We start from the raw sequence: 20,146 nt of genomic DNA on the forward strand, positions 1-20,146 counted from the left end.
TATATTTCAATACTCAAAAAGAACGCATTATTTGAATTGAATTTCAGTTACTAAATCTTGAAACTTACGACACGAAAACACATCAAATTTTCGATGAAAAAATCAGTTATATATCATTTTCTATGGAATCAATCAAAATTAGTTACTTTAAAATATTGCAAGTTTTTTAGGAATAATAAAAAAGATTAAAAATTAATCTGTCTAAAATTTGTCTGCATTATTTCAATATTCAAGTGCTGGAAAGAGTTAAAAAAAATTTTTTGTATAAAAAAATAGACATTTTCTAATTTTGTCATAATTCTACAAATAAATTAAATGATAAAATAAGCATAATTATAATGATTAAGAAGTAAAACAGATTAATTATACAATTCTCCTGGCAAAATTTTAATAAAAATAAACTTAGAAATGAAGTTAAAAAAATTAGCAGTTTTAAAACTTAATTACAGCCATATGAGCATCGTTTCCTTCTTCAAATTCTGGAGTAAATAAAAAACGGTAAGAGTGTCCTTGCTCATCTTGCAATGATTTAGGAATTCTCATATCATAAAATGCAACAATTAGGCAAAAAATATCTTCTCTTCTCAAATGCTTAGAAATCAAATAAATAATGTCTATTTTTGATAGTAAATAGGCAAGATTTCTCACCTTAGATCCATCTGCACGTTTTTTACAACAGGCTGTGATTTCCAATATTTGACACAAATTCCATTTCGGTATCGGGATAAAGATTTCAGCAAAATAGTCAGGATAAATATCTCTTGCTAATCGATCTACCACAGGCTTGTGAATTTGCAATATCAGATTTTCAATTTGATTTTCATTGAAGCAATTCCAAATGAAGTCATGCATTGTTATATTCTCTGTAATAAAGTCACTTCTCATTTCATTCACTTGATCACAACATTTATTCCAAAACTGAAATAGCTCTGGTTTCCTTTGCAGTGCAAGTTTCAAGTCATTTGTTACGCAATATTTAAATGCAATTAGTTTTAATATGAAATTTACCCATTCCTTATTCTCGTCATAAAAGGTATTATTGATTAGAATATCTAAAGGAGTGTTTCCATTTCTATCCACTGCATAAATGTTAGCACCACGGATCAGAAGTTCAATCTCAATACAACTTGGAGGATGGGAAAATGCCACATGTAAAGGGGTTTCGAAATCCTTATTGCATATATTTGGATTTGCTTTAGATCGCAACAACTGCTCGACAAATTCTATATGATACTCTTTGACGGAAAGCATAAGAGGGGTGTCTCCATTTGAATTTAATATATCGTGATCTATATATTCATGCTTTAATAGTTCTTTGACAATCCACATATCAAGATGTTTATGATCTATAAATGCCATTCCAGTCAATGTGTAATCGGAGACTGCGAAATGCAGGGCTGACATTCCAAGATAATTCTGAGCATTGATTAAAGCACCATGCTCAATCAATTCTTTGACAACTAAACGTTTCCGTTGAATTACTGCGAAATGTAAAGGTGTATAACCCTTGTGATTTGCCAAATTTATATCAGCACCGGCTTGAATCAAGCATCTAACCACTTCAATGTTGGGAGCGGGAGTCATACATGCCAGATGGAATGGCGTTGTACCACAGGAAAACTGGTGATTGGGATCCAATCCTTCATCCAGTAATCTGCTGATCTCATTTAAGTCGCTGAAAGTTTCAAAGCAGGTATACATATGACTAGTGAATGATGACGATTATTATTAATGATTTAGAAATAGGCAATATTGCAAGAAAATGATATTGGGGGTCGGTATAGAAACTCGATTGGAACTTCTCGTCATTTAGCAGATAACCATCGTTATCCAAGTCTATGGGAGACAAACATAAAATAAGTGAGAACCAGTCAAAGCCTTTTTAAAACCACACTAACTTCGATTGCCTTTAAAATTGCCAGAAAGCGAACAGTTTTTTTTAAAGCATATATATGATGCCATCCGTTTATATGAAAACATCAAGACTGCTTAACTTTGAACTTAACTGCTGCATAGATAAGCATTTTCATTAAATAAAATTTTCAGACCATCTTGGCGAGTTTCGCATCTAAGAATAAAGCCTGAACAATCGCGAATAAGTATTCAATCAATCACACTTAACAAAAGCAGGAGGAAATTTTTTCAATGCTTCCTACTTGTCTTTGGCAATTTTAATAGATGGCATGATCACGAGTAATTTCTTAGACGGTTTATACCGTCTTAGAATTATTTCTTTTCAGCTTATAAAACAATTACTGGATTCTCTATGATGAATCGAAATTGGGGAGCTAAAGAATCAGTTTAAACAGTGTGACGAATGCAATTTTATATAACTAATTCAGGCATAAAGAAAAACACTTTTTTGTTATATAATGTTTAACATGTCTAAATAGTTAAAAGTCACAAAAGCGCAATCGAAAGAGTCTATACTTTTACATTATGTCTACCGAATATTTTCAAACATGTGAAATAGATAATTAACTCAAAGAATTAAGTGAAAGCAAAATAACTACTTCTCTGCGAGAACTGTTCAAATGTTTGGCGAGTCATCCACAGAAATTAATTTTCACAACCCTTCAAAACAATGTTAACTTTAGTCATATTCCGGTGCTTCGATATTTATGTCTGAAAAAAATTAAATTAATTATTCTGTTGACGATTTAATACGTGTATTTGCGTGTGTCTGTGTAAAACAATGAAGTATGGAAACAAAATTTAGAAATGCTCTTTCAGGATTCGAAGAAGTCTAAAGCATCATAGGGCAAGATGTGTTCTGGTAGAACTTTCTGACGATTGCCGCGCTTTCAAGTTTTCCGTAGACGAGAAATAAAACTATTCGTTGGTTTGATTTCATTTAATGGGGCAAAAAATTAAAAAATGAATAAATAAATAAAAAACGCGCATCCTTAAGGAATATTATACTGGTGTAACAAGAAAAACCTATAATCAATTTTTGTGTCAAGTGTGATTTAAAAAAATAGACGAATATTGATTTGGAAATTCGACATAAACTTAACACCAAGTAGCAAGCCTATTCCATATGATTTTCATTCTATTAAGTAGTATTTACTGCATGGTTTTTATTCAAATTGAAAAATTGTAATAAATATAAATAATGATATTCATCATATCCACCTTAAGAGGCTATATTGAAACCCTTGAAGATGTGTTATGTCTTATTTAAATTAAATATATTGCGTAGAATGCGATTCTTATCATTTTTCTTAACTATGACATTTTAAAAATCAAATTCAGACAGATATGTAAGGTTTATCATTTCAGTATCATTAAAACTGTTCTGTGTATTCTGTACATTAGCTACTCTTGTGGAATCATGTCACCTCGACTACGCAACATTTACTTGAAAAATGATACTGTCTGAATCATTTAGCATGTATTCTAACGTATTACAATAACTTCAGTTTTTCATCCCTCATATAAAATACTCAGTTGATCCCGACATAAAAATAGTGAAGTTCTTAAAATAAGTTCTAAATGACAAGAGGGTGTTAAATATCATGTGAACTCAATTTAAACATGTTAATTAAACTTACAATTTATCTACTATCTCTTTTAGCACAACGGATATTTTACTCAATAAAATATTCTGCAAAAGATTTTTTGATCTGAATGTATGTTGAAGAAAAATCTGAAAATTGTCAAGAAGTACTAAAAACTAAATCCTCTTAATTCATTTAACTTCAGAAATGTAAAAAAAAAAAAATGGGATTAAGTTTTTATAGGTGCGAATAAAAGTGTTTTAAATTTCCTTTTACTGCAAATACATAAAAATAGATTTCAATAATTATCAAAATTTAGATACATTTTTGTGCAACAAAGATAGGTATCACTGGAAAGATAATTATACGAATTTAGTCTATAATTTTGTAAGATATGATCGAGAAATTAGTGATCCAAAAGGTTAACACTGTTTTTGTAATAATTTGAATGAAAATTTCATAAAATTCGCTCATTCTTGCACAGTTTCAACTTCAGAAACATCTGGTGATTCCTTTGCCTAACAATATTCATCCATGAACCTGAACTTAGTATGAATTGGCAATATTGAGTATCAAATATTAAGTACTAAAATTATAAAATTTGAGTTTAATTGTAAAAATGCTTTAAACGATAAATATGGCTTTCGAATTGCGATTAAACTTATAATATTATCAATATCAAGTACTATTGCGATTAAACTTATAATATACTTGTTGCTGTTGTTGTTTCTAATAGCATTTGACATGGACAAGCCCACTGAATTTAAAATTCAGTGATTTTAAGCCAAGGGTGAGTCTCTTGTTTTTCAGTAGTGCCATCTAGAACCAAGACTACTACTTAGCTACACACATGTCACAACCCTTTTTACAGGGCGGACTTCATGCATTTCATTCATTCATATACAGATCGCAATTTAGACCTGAATCAGAGAACGTTCACCGCTGATCCACCACCCCGAGTGGTATTATTCTCGACATGGAAGACTTCGTGACCATGGCAGATTTGTACGTGCGCCAGTTACAACACACACGGAAAGTCTTCGACCGGCGGGCTTCGAACTGGCAAACCAAGGGGCACGAATCCAATTGCCTACCAACCAGGCTATCCCGGCCTTTAATATACTTATCAATATCAAGTACTACTGCGCTTACATTTATCAATATCAAATACTATTGCGATTTTATATATATATTTATAAAATTTGCGATTATTTGTAAAAATACTTTAAACAATAAATATGGCCATCGATTTGCGATTATAGGATATTTTTTTACATATAAAACTTAAAAAATTGTGCAATTTCTTATTAAGTTGATTCTAAGTGCTTCACATTACGATTGAAAAAAATAATTTGTTGAGATGACTACCAAGGTTTATGCATGCGTTCCTTAAACTGCTTTTCAAACCAAATATATATACGTTTCGTTTTCAAATCACGTTCACAGTCAAAAAACCAATACAGAGCTTATTTTCCATTATATATTAAAATATTATCTTGTATTTCAGGAATAAAATTCAAGAAACTACGATTGGAAAACATTTCTATTTATTCGACAGATTCTTTTGCAGTTGATACATTTTGAAAATTCAATACAAATATTAGAATGATATCTAAAATTTATTATAAAGAGTAAACAACAAATGTATGAGTATATTTTTTACACGAACAATGTCAAAATATTTTATTACAATTATAGCCAATATTATCAGGAAATTTAGCTCATCATTCCAATAATCTATTTTCTCAAAATATTGTATATATTCAAGTTTTCTACTTTTATCTGGGTAAAAAAAGATTTCTAAACTGATAAAGGTATGAAATAGTTTCAAGTTGAAAAACATACTCTAAATGTCATAAATAATTATATTTTATGCGGCGTGAATAAATGAAGAATTAAAAAAAAAAACGAAATTAAATCTTTACATTATAGCCTGGCCCTATCAGTCTTGTAAGGAAACAATATTCTTGAGATGCTAATATCTACGGCATCTACGGCCAAAACAATCAGAGTTAAACAATTTTTAATGACTGTTTTAGAACCATTTCAATTTCTTCAGAAAGATGCATGATCACAAAATTTATCTATTTATTGTTCTAAAACAATGAAATTCAAGACTACACAAGTATTACAGCTTTGTTGTAAAAGCTCGATTTTAAAAATAAGAATAAGAAGAACATTTTTCTTAATATCATTAATAAAACGGCAAAGTGTTCTAAAATTTCAATTTCATGATTATTCGACGATCTATTTTACTGATTCAAACATAAAATGAGATTTTCCACCTCATTTAAAGTATTTTTCCAATTTTTGTGTATGCCTGTCTCTAAACATTTCGAAATCCTTTTTTTCTGCCACGATTAAAGTGGACACACAGTAGATTAAACATTATTAATAATTATTCATTTTACAGAATAACTATTAAAGAGAATTTGGCCATAGTAGTAATTATTAAAATTTTTAATATTTTCCTAAACGATGCAAATTTGTTATTATTTCAGGATTATTTGAATACATTTTCCAACTGAAATATTTAAATACCAGAAAAAAAAGATTTCTTTTTGTTAAAGAACTATAAGACGAACGTTTAAAAATTTAAAACAGATCATATCAATCTAAATTATTGTTTCTCATTTAACAATCTTCCAAGAGAAACAACAAATAAAAGTTGCTACATAAAATCCTTAACAGCTCACCGTAACAAAATCTTAACCAGATAATTTAAACTGAATTCATTAAAATCTTCATTTGTATTAGAATCATGTTCATATAGATTAATATAAATATTAAAACATTAAAAACAGGATCGTCGAAGACACGAAGCGCGTACAATGTTTCATTTGATGTTTAAACCATAACAATCAAGAAAATGCATAATTCAATTTATGCTTAAAATAACAATAAAATTCAATTACAAAGAAATATGTATATATAGAAATATCTCCATATATAAAAAACAGTTCTATGATGAAATACGATTCCAACAAATTATTTATATAACTGCAGAATTATTTCAAATAGAGTAAGCCCGTAAAAGATTTATGTATATAAAAACATTGATCTAACATTTTTTAATTATTTTAAAAATTTGATGAAATTAAAATTTATTAATGTCGGCATTTAAAAAAATTAAAGAATCATTTATCTTTCTACTTCATATCAAGGAAATAAGAGAATTCGCGTTCATACACATTCTTCATTGAATCGGCAATTATCACATCAGAAATTGCGACAATTAAACAAAAAACTTCAACTTTCGATAAATAATCTGAAATTAAAAGAATAATATCGAATTTCGTAAACAAATTTGCGAGATCACTCATCTTATTCCCTTTCGTATGCTTTTGAGAATTGGCAGTTATTTCCAATATAGCGATCAAACTTGACTCTGGTATCAGATCTAAGATTGCTATAAAGTACTCAATATAAATATCTTTTACTAATCTATCGACAACTGCTTTGTGAATTTCCAATAGAAGAAATTCATCTTCATTAAAACAATTCCAAATGAAATCATGCATAGTTATACTGCCCGAAACAAAATCATTTTTCATTTGATCTACTTCTTCGATACATTTATTAAAAAACTGCAATAAATGGGGAGTGTATTCTAGTTTTTGCTTAAGATCCTTTGTAATGTTATATTTAAATGCAATGATATTTATTATGAGCATTACCCATTCATTCGATCGAAAATCCAGGCCATAATTTATAAGAATATCGATTGGCGTTTGTCCCCTTTTATCCACAGAATAGATATTGGCTCCGGCGAGCAGGAGCTGAAGTTCTATGTCACTTGGCAGCTGAGCAAATGCCACATGTAGAGGAGTTACCCCATCTTTATTAGGTATATTCGGATCTGCTTTGTGGTGCAGCAACTTCACCACGGCCTCCGTCTGCTGGTCCTTGACAGCTACCATCAAAGACGAGTCACCATTTGAATCCACAAGATTGCAGTCAATGTCCTCATGGCTTAAAAGTTTATTAATGATCCAGATATCCGGCGAAGTTATATTTTCAATCGTCGGAAAGAAAAATATCGATTTCGTGACAGCAATATGCAAAGATGTGGTCCCGCGAAATGTCTGGGCATTCACAAAGGCTCTTGATTGAATCAATGCGTCCATAACTCTTCGTTTTCGGTGAATCACAGCAAAATGCAAAGGTGCAAAATCCAGGAATGTGCTAATATTTACATCAGCACCAGCACGTATAAATTCTTGTATTATCGCAATATTGTCCTCGGGAATATTCACTGCATCGTGAAAGAGTGTCAAACCAAAATCGTATTTAAAATTCAGATCAATTCCTCTTGCAAATATTGCACGAATAACATCCAGATTTTGGTCTCTGTAAATATACCTTGCTACTATACTCATGCGAAAAAAGTCCATGGGAAGTAAGTATAAATATCAAGTTCTGGAAAATATATTCTTTTAAAAGAAAATTGCCAAGAGACATAAATAAAAACCCTTGATCATAAATAAAAGAGCAAGTGGCAATAAAATGATTGATCTAGGGTATAAGTGATAGTGCAATGAAATCGAAGCACAGACTTCACGTGCTTCATAAATTTTTAGAAATAATGCTGGGTATAATGCTCTGCCTGTAGGCAGAGAATGCGCAGAAAGGCTGAAAAATGCTGCTCGGTCGATGGCAAGTAATTGTCCCGACAGGACAACAACATGCCGCTGTATTGTATTTTTTCTTACTGTGAATGCTTTTGCAGAATTTGGCGTAGTTTTTGGAGTGAAAAAAATTAAGGACTTATCAGAGATTCATTCCAACATTTTGTACTCGTAGTTCTTTCAGATGCAATATTGCCTTTTTTTTTTCATTTTTTTTTGCCATTTCTTTACTATAGTTTTCCACATTTAGGTATGCTGACTTTTTTTCCTATTTTACCAAACTTCTTTTTATAAATATCCATCATTTTAATACGATACACGGTGAAAAAGAAAAATTTTGTGGCGCCAAAATGGCAGTTTATAGCCAAGTGTGGAATGTCTGAATCTATTATATGAAATTGTGGCAAACATAAATGTCTTTTTCTGCGCATGCGCTGCCTACTGACCGTCTTATAACTGGTCAGTGTAAACCCGGCATGATTGAAATCATGCATAATATTGGAATCGCAAAAACGATGCCATCTTCTTACGAAAAAATAATCACGTTTTACTGAGGAACACATTTTATATTAAAAAAAAAAAAAAAATCAGCTTTCATAAGCCATTTACGAACACTTAACAAAGGATTTACATTCAAAGGCTCTAAGATATCTTGCCTGTGTTCAGTGTTCTGTCTGAGGTTCTTTAGGCTTTCATTTTTCTCTATTCTTGTGAATGACTTGTAATTTAATTCATATTAGAAAAATGAGAAAATATTTTAAATTAAAGATCAAAGGCGTTTTGACCTTCAAAAACAAGGCATAATAAATCAATTTCTACAGCTTTGCGCAAGTTAAAATTACTTTAAAAACGCTCGATTTTAATTATTTTAAAATATAGCTCTCAACTCATTTAAGTCCATCTATGGTTATGAATATGGTGCATCAATTCTTTTTGTCCCTTGAGTCATTGGTTTTCTCAGCTTCTTTGTTTATGTAGCATTATAACAAATTAGAAATCGACCAATGCAAATTTGATAATTTTCAATGAAAAGAAATCACTTGGAATTAAAATTTTTAAAATACCATTGCATTTGTTTATCGAAATATTCTTGGGATATATATAAAAAAGAAATCAATACATAGCATGAATAATTCATTAATGCTGTCCTTAATATATACATTGGTGCACTTCTAGCTTTGTGACGGTTAGTCAAAAGAAAAATTATGGAAATGGTCTCCCAGATATTTTCTCGTATACCCTCTAATACGATTGTTATCCAATTCCCTTTGACTGAAATTTTGACTTTGGGACCGCATGTTCTCATATTTTTATTTTTCCACATGATAGTATCTTGAGTTTAATTGCTGAAATGCTATTAATGCACAAATTCTAAAATATCTAATATATTTTTAGATTATGGTTATTTTCCGAACGATTGAAACCAAATTGGATACAAAATTACTATGATAGTCTTAAGATCAAATACCAAGTTCCATTTAAGTAAGTTGTTACGCTTTTGAATCATTGCTATTAAATGGATGCAAAAGCATAGAACAACAGACGGTCAATCCATTGACGGATTTGGTTCTAAATTTGATGCAAATCTACATTATAAATGCTAAACGTGTCTGCCAAATTATATATCTAGTTTTTGTTTTTAAATTTTTGTAAGCTCATGTTAAAATATATTCGATTAATCAGATAGACAGATTTTCTCTGAATAGAATGTCCGTGCAAGATTTAATAGAAATTGCAACTTAATTGTACAGACCGTATACTAAATTTAATCCGACTTTGTCAAAAACGTTTTTCATTTATACTCACAGACATAATTCCGAAGAAAAAATTTCCAGGTAGTTTAAAATTCAGCAGATTTGAACAGCACCATACTTTTGACCTGAAACTTTGAAACTTGGCTAGAATCTCAACGCCTCAAATTATAGAATTAGTTCTTGTATTTTTTTTTTATTATTATTATTGACTTTTCTGCAAATTACTTGCAATTGTAAAGCAAAAATTATTTTCATATATTGCAAGTTTTCAAGCTCCAATGCGCTATAAAATCGTAAAGACTAGAGAAAAATAATGAATTTATCATCAAAAATTATGTAACAGGTTTAGGTTTTGAAATATTTAGGCATTTGTTCATATCTGTGGACCAGAAAGTTGCAAACATTGACGTGGGATGTCGCTTAACGTTTCGTTTTACTCTGAAATGCTTTTGAGCTTCATTTTAAGGAAAGAATAAGAATTAGAATTGTCTAAATATTCTTCTAAAGTCGAAATTTTCACAATTATCCCGACTAGTTACATGTGTTTCTAGAATGCTCATTTTTAATAGAACGATATATCTCAATTCAATGAAAAAGATTTTTTGTTCCAACAGACTTCCGTCCTTGTCCGTTTTCAACGGGAATGTGGTTTAGGAGCGAACGATTGTAACCTCTATTCTAAAATTAAGAACTGACTAGATGACCAAAGTTTTTGGGTAAATGAGAAGCCAGAAACGAATTTAAGGTCACACTTACAAAATTTTAGTTGTAAGTTAGTTAGTTGTTGTTGTAAAAAGTAAGAAAAGAAAGTCTCAGATATTGTCAAAATCCGAAGACCCTCTGCCGCAAGCTTTGATGCTTCAGGACTGTAAAGGATCTGCCTAAATGGATCCATCAGCACTAACCAACCAAGCCTTAAGATATGTGCGGTAACAGATGGATACTCGAAGATGTGAATCGTTGTGAGCTGAGTTTCCGAGCAGTTCTTGCAGTAAATATAGGTTCTTGTTCCATCAGGAAGGATTTTCATTCCCTTATTGTGATTCTTTCTTAATCTAGCTAGTGTAGTTCTTACATTTCTTGGAAAATCAAAGTGACCCAAAATAAATTACCCATTCCCCATTCTCATCGTCTTAGGTAATATTCATTAAAATATCTAAAGGAACATTGCCATGTCCATCCACTGCATAAATATTGGCACCATTGTACAGAACTCCAACCTCAATAGAACTTGGCGGATGGGTCAACGTCACATGTAAAGAAATTTTGAAATCCTTATTCCATATGTTTGGATTTGCTTCTGAATGCAACATCTGAACTGCATATTCCGCATGATAACCTTTGCCGGAAAAAATTAGTGGGGTGACTCCATTTGAATTCAATAGATCGCGATCTATACATGGATGTTTTAATAGTTTTTTGTCGATCCATATATCAAATGGTTTGCGATCTAGAATCGGTGTTACAAACAATGAGCAGTCAGAGACGGCAAAATGCAATGCCGATGTCACAGGATAATTCTGAGCATTGATTAAAGCACCATGCTCAATAAATTCTTTGGCAACTAAACGTTTCCATTGAATTACTGCGAAATGTAAAGGAGCATAACCTAAGTGATTTGCCAAATTTATATCAGCACCGGCTTGAATCAATCATCTAACGACTTCAATGTTGTGAGCGGGACTCATACATGCCCAACGGAACGGCGTTGTACCACCGTAAAACTGGTGCTTAGTATTCATTTCTCTAGCAAATAATTCGCAAACCTGGTTTAAGTCGCTGAAAACTCAAACACAGTTAAACACATGATTAGTGATCTTCATGAGAATTATATTTAATAATTTTTCTAGGAATAGTCATGTTGCATAAAGGGTTTGTTGGTGATTGGTACAAATATTTTTCACGACATTGGATAAATAGTCAATTTGTGCATTAAACAAAATGCACGAGATAACAGAAGCACTTATAGAGCAAACGTTTTATTTTTTGTTCTTGTTAATGTCTAGATTCTTATTTACAAAAATAAATGAAACAATCTAAGCTTTTGAACTTTCAAAAAACTACAAATAAAACAAAACAAAAATGCTGGCTATTAAAATGTTAGATAATATTTTAAATAAAATATATTAAAATTTTATAATTTTTATCTTGCTGTAGCATTGTTTAATATTTTTTGTTCCATGAAAATTACGCTACAAATCAATTTTTATCAGTATTTGTATGTAATTATATCAATTAACCTATGTTCTGACATAACACAAAAACTTAGATGCTACAATTCCTGATCTCACATAAAATGGTGTCTTAAAGTTGTTGCTTAGTTGTTAAGTAACCAAATTAATTAATCAAATTAAATTCATCTAATAAGATAAATATATCACTTTTCTTCAGTCAATCTCAATCCTAAGTATTTTAATATACCATGATTAGAGAAAATGACCTTTTAAAGGTTTTAAGTCCTAAATTTACAGATGAATACAGTAAAGATTGAGATCTACTATTTCACAAAATATTCATGATGATTATTTTAAATAAAAAATAAATTCGAATCGAATATAAACTTGGACCTGTGGCATTATTCAATTTTAGAAACTACAGCTGCAATAGAGGAATGGAGAGAAGTTTTTACCGTTAGGAAAAGCACACTGAGTTAAATATTCTAGGGAAAGTTGAGCTAAGAAACGTTTTCAGCCAAAACAATTAATTTCCTTTCTATGCAGTGAATAAAGCAGAATTTACATGTGACCAACTATTACGCGCTGTAGAAGGACACGCCTGCTTCAGGAAGATCACATAACCACAATGGGACAATGTCAAATAGTTGCCCTAATTAGAGAACAAATAGCCATTGTCTCATTCTGGTCAGTTGCTGCTCTTGGAGGTAGTCGTGACTTTTTACTGAGCACAATAGATGGTCTTTTATGAACGTTCCTTTAGAAATCTAGGTAAGAAAAATGAGTTGAATTTTTCATATGTAAAGCATTTTATAATCTAAATTCTAGATTAACATTAATCTAATTCCACCCCTGCCAGATCTCCAAATTTTAGGTGTTCCAATTGTATTCACATCTCCTCATTCGCAATACTTTCATTAATGGCAATGTGAGTTATTCACTGATAAGCACTATACTTACTTAAACACTTTTTTCAGTTCTACTGTGATGTTGCATAGTAATAAATTGATCAGTTGTCAGTAACCAACTATTTTTGAAATTATTCCATATCATTGGAAAAGAAAGATTTATGTCCAGTTTATACAAAATGACTTCTTTTCTTATTTCGAATCTAATATTATTTTACTTTATTACAAAAATTCTTCAAGCTGCCATAGAGTCCGAGTAGCATCTAATTATTTATTCAAAGTATTGTTTAGCATTAAAAAATTCATCAAAGCTATTATAAATCCTAATTGAAATGAACAATTAGTTAGATAGATACAATTTCAGAATAATTTAGAGCATTAGCAAATTATATTTCAAGACTAAAAAATAATGCATTATATGATTGTTAAAATTCCGTGTGCAATATATTTTAAATTATCAATTCTTCAAACTCACGATTGAAAATTTTCGATTAAAGAAATTTATTATCGATCATTTTCTACAGAATCAATTAAAATGATCAGTTACATTAAAGTATGCAGCTTTATAAATAATACGATTTAAAAACATTGAAAATTAATATGCCTAGATTTGTTTGCATTTTTTCAAAAATTAAAAGTTGAAAATACAATTTTTAAAACAATTTATTAACAAACCCAATTCTTTTTTATTTTCGTAACAATCAATTAAACATTTTATTTTTATTTTTGTTTAAAATAACAGACACTTCCTAATTAATTGTGCAAATAAATTGATTGATAAAATAAGCTATAAGCTATTAAGGTTTAAAATAGATTTAAACATTCCTCTTATCAAAATTCTAATAAAAATACAATTTGAAATGATATAAAAAATTAGAGAATTCAAAACTTCAGTACAGCCATTTGGGCAGCATTTCATTGTTCAGATTTTTCTTATTCTAAATTAAAAGCAAAATAGTAAGAGCGTTCTTGAACATCTTGCAATGACTTAGGGATTCTCATATTAGAAAACGCAACAATTAGGCAAAAAATATCTTCTCTTATCAAATGCTTAGAAATCAAATGAATAATGTCTATTTTCGATAGCAAAGTGGCAATGTTTGTCAACTCAGTTTCTTTCCCACGTTTTCGAGAGCAAATTGTCATTTCCAATATTTCACACAAATTCCATTTTTGTACCAGGTATAAGATTTCAACAAAATAATCGGGGTAAATGTCTTCTGCTAATCGATCTACCACAGGCTTGTGAATCTGTAATAAGAGATCGTCAATTTGATCTTCATTATAGCAACTCCAAATAAAGTCATGCATTGTTATATTCTCTGTAATAAAGTCGCTTCTCATTTCATTCACTTGATTACAACATTTATTCCAAAACTGAAATAACTCAGGTTCGCTTTCCAATGCTCGTTTCAAGTCATTTGTTACGCAATATTTAAACGCGATTATTTTTAATAAGTAAATTACCCATTCCTCATTCTCATCATCCAAGGTAAACTTCATTAGAATATCTAAAGGAGTGATGCCATGTCTATCTACTGCATAAAGGTTGGCACCACAGATCAGAAGTTCAATCTCAATATCACTTGGCGGATGGGTTAATGCCACATGCAAAGGCGTTTGGAAATCCTTATTGCATATATTTGGATTTGCTTTAGATCGCAACAACTGCACAGCAGATTCTATATGATAATCTTTGGCAGAGAGCATAAGTGGTGTGTCTCCATTTGAATTCATTAGATCGCGATCTATATTTTGATGTTTTAATAGCTTTTCGACGATCCATATATCAAGATGTGTGCGATCTAGAATTGGCGTTCCAAACAAGGCGAAATCGGAGACTGCAAAATGCAAGGCTGACATTCCAAGATAATTCTGAGCATTGATTAAAGCTCCTTGCTCAATCAATTCTTTGACAACTAAACGTTTCCGTTGAATTACTGCGAAATGTAAAGGTGTATAACCCATGTGATTTTCCAAATTTATATCAGCACCGGCTTGAATCAAGCATCTAACCACTTCAATGTTGGGAGCGGGATTCATGCATGCCCAATGGAACGGCGTAGTACCACCCTAAGTCTGGTGATTGGGATTCAATCCTCCAGCCAGTAATTTGCGGACCCGATTTAAGTCGCTGAAAACTTTAAAGCAGTGATACATAAGATTAGGAAACTCCATGAGAAGTGTATTTAATAATCTAAGTATAAAAATAGGCAATATTGCAACAAAATGATATTGGTGGTCGGTATAGAAATTCGATTGGAACTTCTCGTCATTTAGCAGATAACAATTGTTATCCAAGTCTATGAGGGAAACATATAAAATCAGTGGACACCACTCAAAGCATTTTTAAAACCACATTAGCTTCGATTGTCGTTAAAATTGCCAGTTTTTAAGAAAGTACATATATGATGCCATCCGTTGATACGAAAATATCAAGATTGCTTAACTTTGAAATTAGCTGCTGCATAGATATGTTTTTTTTAATTCATCTTGGAGAGTATCGCATCTAACGAATAAAGCACGAACAATCAAAAATAAGTATTTAATCAATCACACTTAACGAAAGGAGGACGTAAGTTTTTCAACGCTACCCAAGTGTCTCTGGCTATTTTAATGGATGACATCATTATATTTCTTGCCCGAATTATACCATTTTTGTATGATTCCATTTCAGCTTATGAGCTTATAAATCAATTACTGGATTCTCTATGATGAGTGGTTTAACTTTTCACCATGATGATTATGGATTGAAAGAATCAATTTTAACAGTTCGGGGAATGTAATTCTGTATAACTAATTCCGCCATAAAGATAAAACACTTTTATCTTATATAATGTTTAGAATTTCGAAATATTTAAAAATCACGAAAGCGTAACGAATCAGTCTATACTTTTACATCATGTCTAGTGAATATTTTGAAACATATGAATTAGATAATTAACTTAATGCTTAACTGCCAATCTCACTGCGAGAACTGTTCAAATATTGGTTGAGCGAACCAGAGAAATTAATTTTCACATTCATTTAAAACAATGTTATATTTAGTTATATTCCAATCCCCCGATATTTATATAATTCCGTTTGCTCAAAAAATAAATAATTCTTCTGAGTAGAGATTGCAATAATGGAACAAAATTTCAATACCGGTATTCGGTATTTTTTAGATCTTAATACCGGGATACCGGTTTTAATACCGGTATTAGAAATTTTAGGAAAAAAAAAAGAAAAAAAAAACATTTATTTATTTTTTTTATTTGACAGTTTTGTTTGAGAGTGTAAATATCACAAAAAATAATGTGTAACTTATAAATTATAACAGTATATAATCACAAAAAAGTAAAGAACCATCTTATTTATTTAAATAAAAAAAAGTGTAAATATCACTATACAGTCTGTGGTACTATTAAAAATTTTTCAAATGTGATCTTAAAAAACATAATGCATCCATTGTACTGTCATTAAGCCTGAAAAGTAATTTTGTGCAAAAATTACCAGTTGTCGAAAACGCTCTTTCGGCATCTACGCTAGTCGGTGGTACTGTTAGCAATGCGCGATATATATATTTCCAAGTATTTACCTCTAAATCCTCATCTCAAAACAAATCGATTTCTCGTCGGGTTGTTTTTGGATATAGCTGATTATATTATGGTTTATTAAAATTTTTTCATTTATCGCTCATTCTAATTTTTGTTCAAGAGACAATTCCTTTTCACTATCGACAATAGTGTCACCATAATCTTAGATAACTGAACCGAATTCTTCTGAATATGGATAGGTTTATGGGTAAAAAATTTTAAGAAAATTTTCTGTAAATTTAATCAGATTTGAATTGATTATTTTCTTTTCCTCTTTTTCATTTTCATTTTTAAAATCATTATAATTATTTGTATATGTCTCTTGTCATGATTAATGCAGCTCTTACTTTAGCTTTTAAAGTGTAACCCTTTGTACTTGGAAAAGTAATTCGAGGCATAATTAATCACCTAATACAAAGATTTGTTAATTTTACCAAAAAATAAATATATACAATTGTTTTAAGTTGTATTCTCCGGTTTAATTGATACGCATCTTCTTACTACTCTTCAGGTGTTTTATTTATTTAATCAAAAATAAATAAATGAAACGTCAAAATGATGCGCCGTCTTGAATGCTGAATGAGAATCACCATCATTCAAGCATTAACCCTTAGTCCCTTGTGCTAAGGGTTAACATCAGAGACTGATAATAAATACTAAAATTTATTTTAAAAAATAAGCTTGCTAATTGGTAAGCTAAAGTGGCGTGTCTTGATTTTTTGCTTAATTATTAATTAACCAAATTAATTAATCAAATTAAATTAAATTTATATCTAATAAAATAAATGAATCATTTTTCGTCAGCTAATCTCAATTCTGAAAATACTTTAAGTGACCATGACTAATAAAAATGGTCTTTTAAAAGGTTAAAAATCCTCGTTTTTACTAATTAACATAGTAAATATTGAGATCTCGTATTTCTCAAAATATATTCATGATCAATTTTTTAAATTAAAAATCAAAATCGAATCGAATATAAACATTGCACCTTTGGAAATATTGAATTTCAGAAACTATAGCTGCTATAGAGAAAGGGAGAGAAGTGTTTATCCTTAATGAAAGTAAGCCATGTTAAATATTCCAGACAAAGTTAAGCTAAGAAAAATTTTCAGCACAGCCAATTATTTTTTCTTTAATTCACTGAATAAAGCAGAGTTTATGTGAGGTTAACTATTACGCGCTGTAGAAGGACACGCCTGCTTCAAGAGGATCACATAACCGCCATGGGACAATGTCAAATAGTTGCCCCAATTAGAGATCAAATTGCCATTATCTCATTCGAGTCAGGAGATGTTCATGAGGTAGGCATTGCCTTTTACTGGGCACAATAGTTGGCCTCGTGTGAAATGCTGCTTTAGAAATCTAGGTAGGAAAAATGAGTTGTATTTTCCGTTTCTAAAGCATTTTATAATTTAAACCCTAGACAATTAAATATTGATATAATTCCACCCCTGGAACATTTTCGAATTTCAGATGTTATCATTGCATGAGCATCTCCTTATTCGCAGTACTTTTATAACCAGTAAAGTGTGTTTATTCAGTCATAAGCGCAGCAGTTATTTTGAAGTAACACATTCTTTCAGATTTGTTGTAATATTGCAGTGTAAGAAATCGATCAATTGTCAAGAATAACAAAAACTTTATTTTTTGAAATTATTCCATATCACTGGAAAAAAAGTATGTCCAGTTTATACAAAAATCTTTTTTTCTTATTTCGTTAAACATTTTATTTTACTTTATAACAAAAATACTTCAAGCTGCCATAGAGTCCGAGTCTATTTATTTATTCAAAGCAATGCTTAGTATTAAAATAATTCATCAAAGTTATTATAAAAGTTACTGAAAATGAAAATTATTTATTTAGATAGTTGCAATTTCAGAAATATTTGGAGCAGTAGCAAGTTATATTTCAATACTCAAAAAGAACGTATTATTTGAATTGAATTTCAGTTAATAAATCTTGAAACTTACGACACGAAAACACTGAAAATTTTCGATGAAGAAATCGGTTATATATCATTTTCTATGGAATAAATCAAAATTAGTTACTTGAAAATATTTCAAGTTTTTTAGGAATAATAAATGATTAAAAATTAATCTAAAATTTGTCTGCTTTATTTCAATAATCAAGTGCTGAAAAGAGTTAAACATTTTTTTTTGTATAAAATAATAGACATATCCTAAATGTCATAATGCTACAAATAAATTGAATGATAAAATAAGCATAATTATAATGATTAAGAAGTAAAACGGATTAATTATACAATTCTCCTGGCAAAATTTAATTAAAAATACACTTAGAAAAGAATTTAAAAAAATTAGTAGTTTTAAAACTTCACTACAGCCATATGAGAAGCGTTTCATTATTTAAATTCAGGAGCAAATAAAAAATGGTAAGAGTGTCCTTGCCCATCTTGCAATGCCTTAGGAATTCTCATATCAGAAAATGCAACAATTAGGCAAAAAATATCTTCTCTTCTCAAATGCTTAGAAATCAAATAAATAATGTCTATTTTTGATAGCAAATCGGCAAGGGTTATCACCTTAGATCCATCTGCACGTTTTTTACAACAGGCTGTGATTTCCAATATTTGACACAAATTCCATTTCGGTATCGGGATAAAGATTTCAGCAAAATAATCAGGATAAATATCTCTTGCTAATCGATCTACCAGAGGCTTGTGAATTTGCAATATCAGATTTTCAATTTGATTTTCATTGAAGCAATTCCAAATGAAGTCATGCATTGTTATATTCCCTGTTATAAAGTCACTTCTCATTTCATTCACTTGATCACAACATTTATTCCAAAACTGAAATAGCTCAGGTTTCCTTTCCAATTTTCGTTTCAAGTCATCTGTTACGCAATATTTAAATGCAATTAGTTTTAGTATGAAATTTACCCATTCCTTATTCTCGTCATAAAAGCTATTATTGATTAGAATATCTAAAGGAGTGTTTCCATTTCTATCCACTGCATAAATGTTAGCACCACGGATCAGAAGTTCAATCACAATACAACTTGGAGGATGGGAAAATGCTACATGCAAAGGCGTTTGGAAATCCTTATTGCATATATTTGGATTTGCTTTAGATCGCAACAACTGCTCGACCAATTCTATATGATACTTTTTGACGGAAAGCATAAGAGGGGTGTCTCCATTTGAATTTAATAGATCGCTATCTATATATTCATGCTTTAATAGTTCTTTGACAATCCACATATCAAGATGTTTATGATCTTGAATTGACGTTCCAGTCCATGTGTAATCGGAGACTGCGAAATGCAGGGCTGACATTCCAAGATAATTCTGAGCATTGATTAAAGCACCATGCTCAATCAATTCTTTGACAACTAAACGTTTCCGTTGAATTACTGCGAAATGTAAAGGTGTATAACCCATGTGATTTTCCAAAATTTATATCAGCACCGGCTTGAATCAAGCATCTAACCACTTCAATGTTGGGAGCGGGAATCATACATTCCAGATGGAATAGCGTTGTACCACCGTAAAACTGGTGATTGGGATCCATTCCTTCATCCAGCAATCTGCTGATGTGATTTAAGTCGCAGAAAGTTTCAAAGCAGGTATACATATGACTA

At 30.5% G+C, this 20,146-nt stretch overlaps 1 protein-coding gene across 1 annotated transcript; it reads right to left on the reverse strand.

The window, feature by feature from the left end:
• LOC129984999 (ankyrin-3-like) lies at positions 1 to 15,007 on the reverse strand. Its single transcript, XM_056094931.1, has 5 exons — positions 14,432 to 15,007; positions 11,573 to 11,648; positions 11,353 to 11,467; positions 10,575 to 10,633; positions 1 to 1,559 (listed from the first exon to the last, which is right to left on the reverse strand). The coding sequence occupies exons 1-5, from the start codon at positions 15,005 to 15,007 to the stop codon at positions 433 to 435; spliced, it is 1,953 nt and encodes a 650-aa protein (XP_055950906.1). The 3' UTR covers positions 1 to 432.
• Positions 15,008 to 20,146: the final 5,139 nt, after the last annotated feature.

This window comes from Argiope bruennichi, chromosome 9, assembly GCF_947563725.1.
Source record: "Argiope bruennichi chromosome 9, qqArgBrue1.1, whole genome shotgun sequence".
Lineage (NCBI taxonomy): Eukaryota > Metazoa > Arthropoda > Arachnida > Araneae > Araneidae > Argiope > Argiope bruennichi.

Bases quoted from the DNA above. Each gene is read 5' to 3' on its own strand.
- LOC129984999 (XM_056094931.1), bottom strand. From the start codon at position 15,007: ATGAATCCCGCTCCCAACATTGAAGTGGTTAGATGCTTGATTCAAGCC. The intron at 11,649-14,431 runs GTAATTTACTTA...GACTTAAACCAG, and splicing joins ATGATGAGAATGAGGAATGG to GTTTGCGAATTATTTGCTAG. The intron at 1,560-10,574 runs GTTCTTAATTTT...CCAACATTGAAG, and splicing joins AAACTTTGGTCATCTAGTCA to TGGTTAGATGCTTGATTCAA.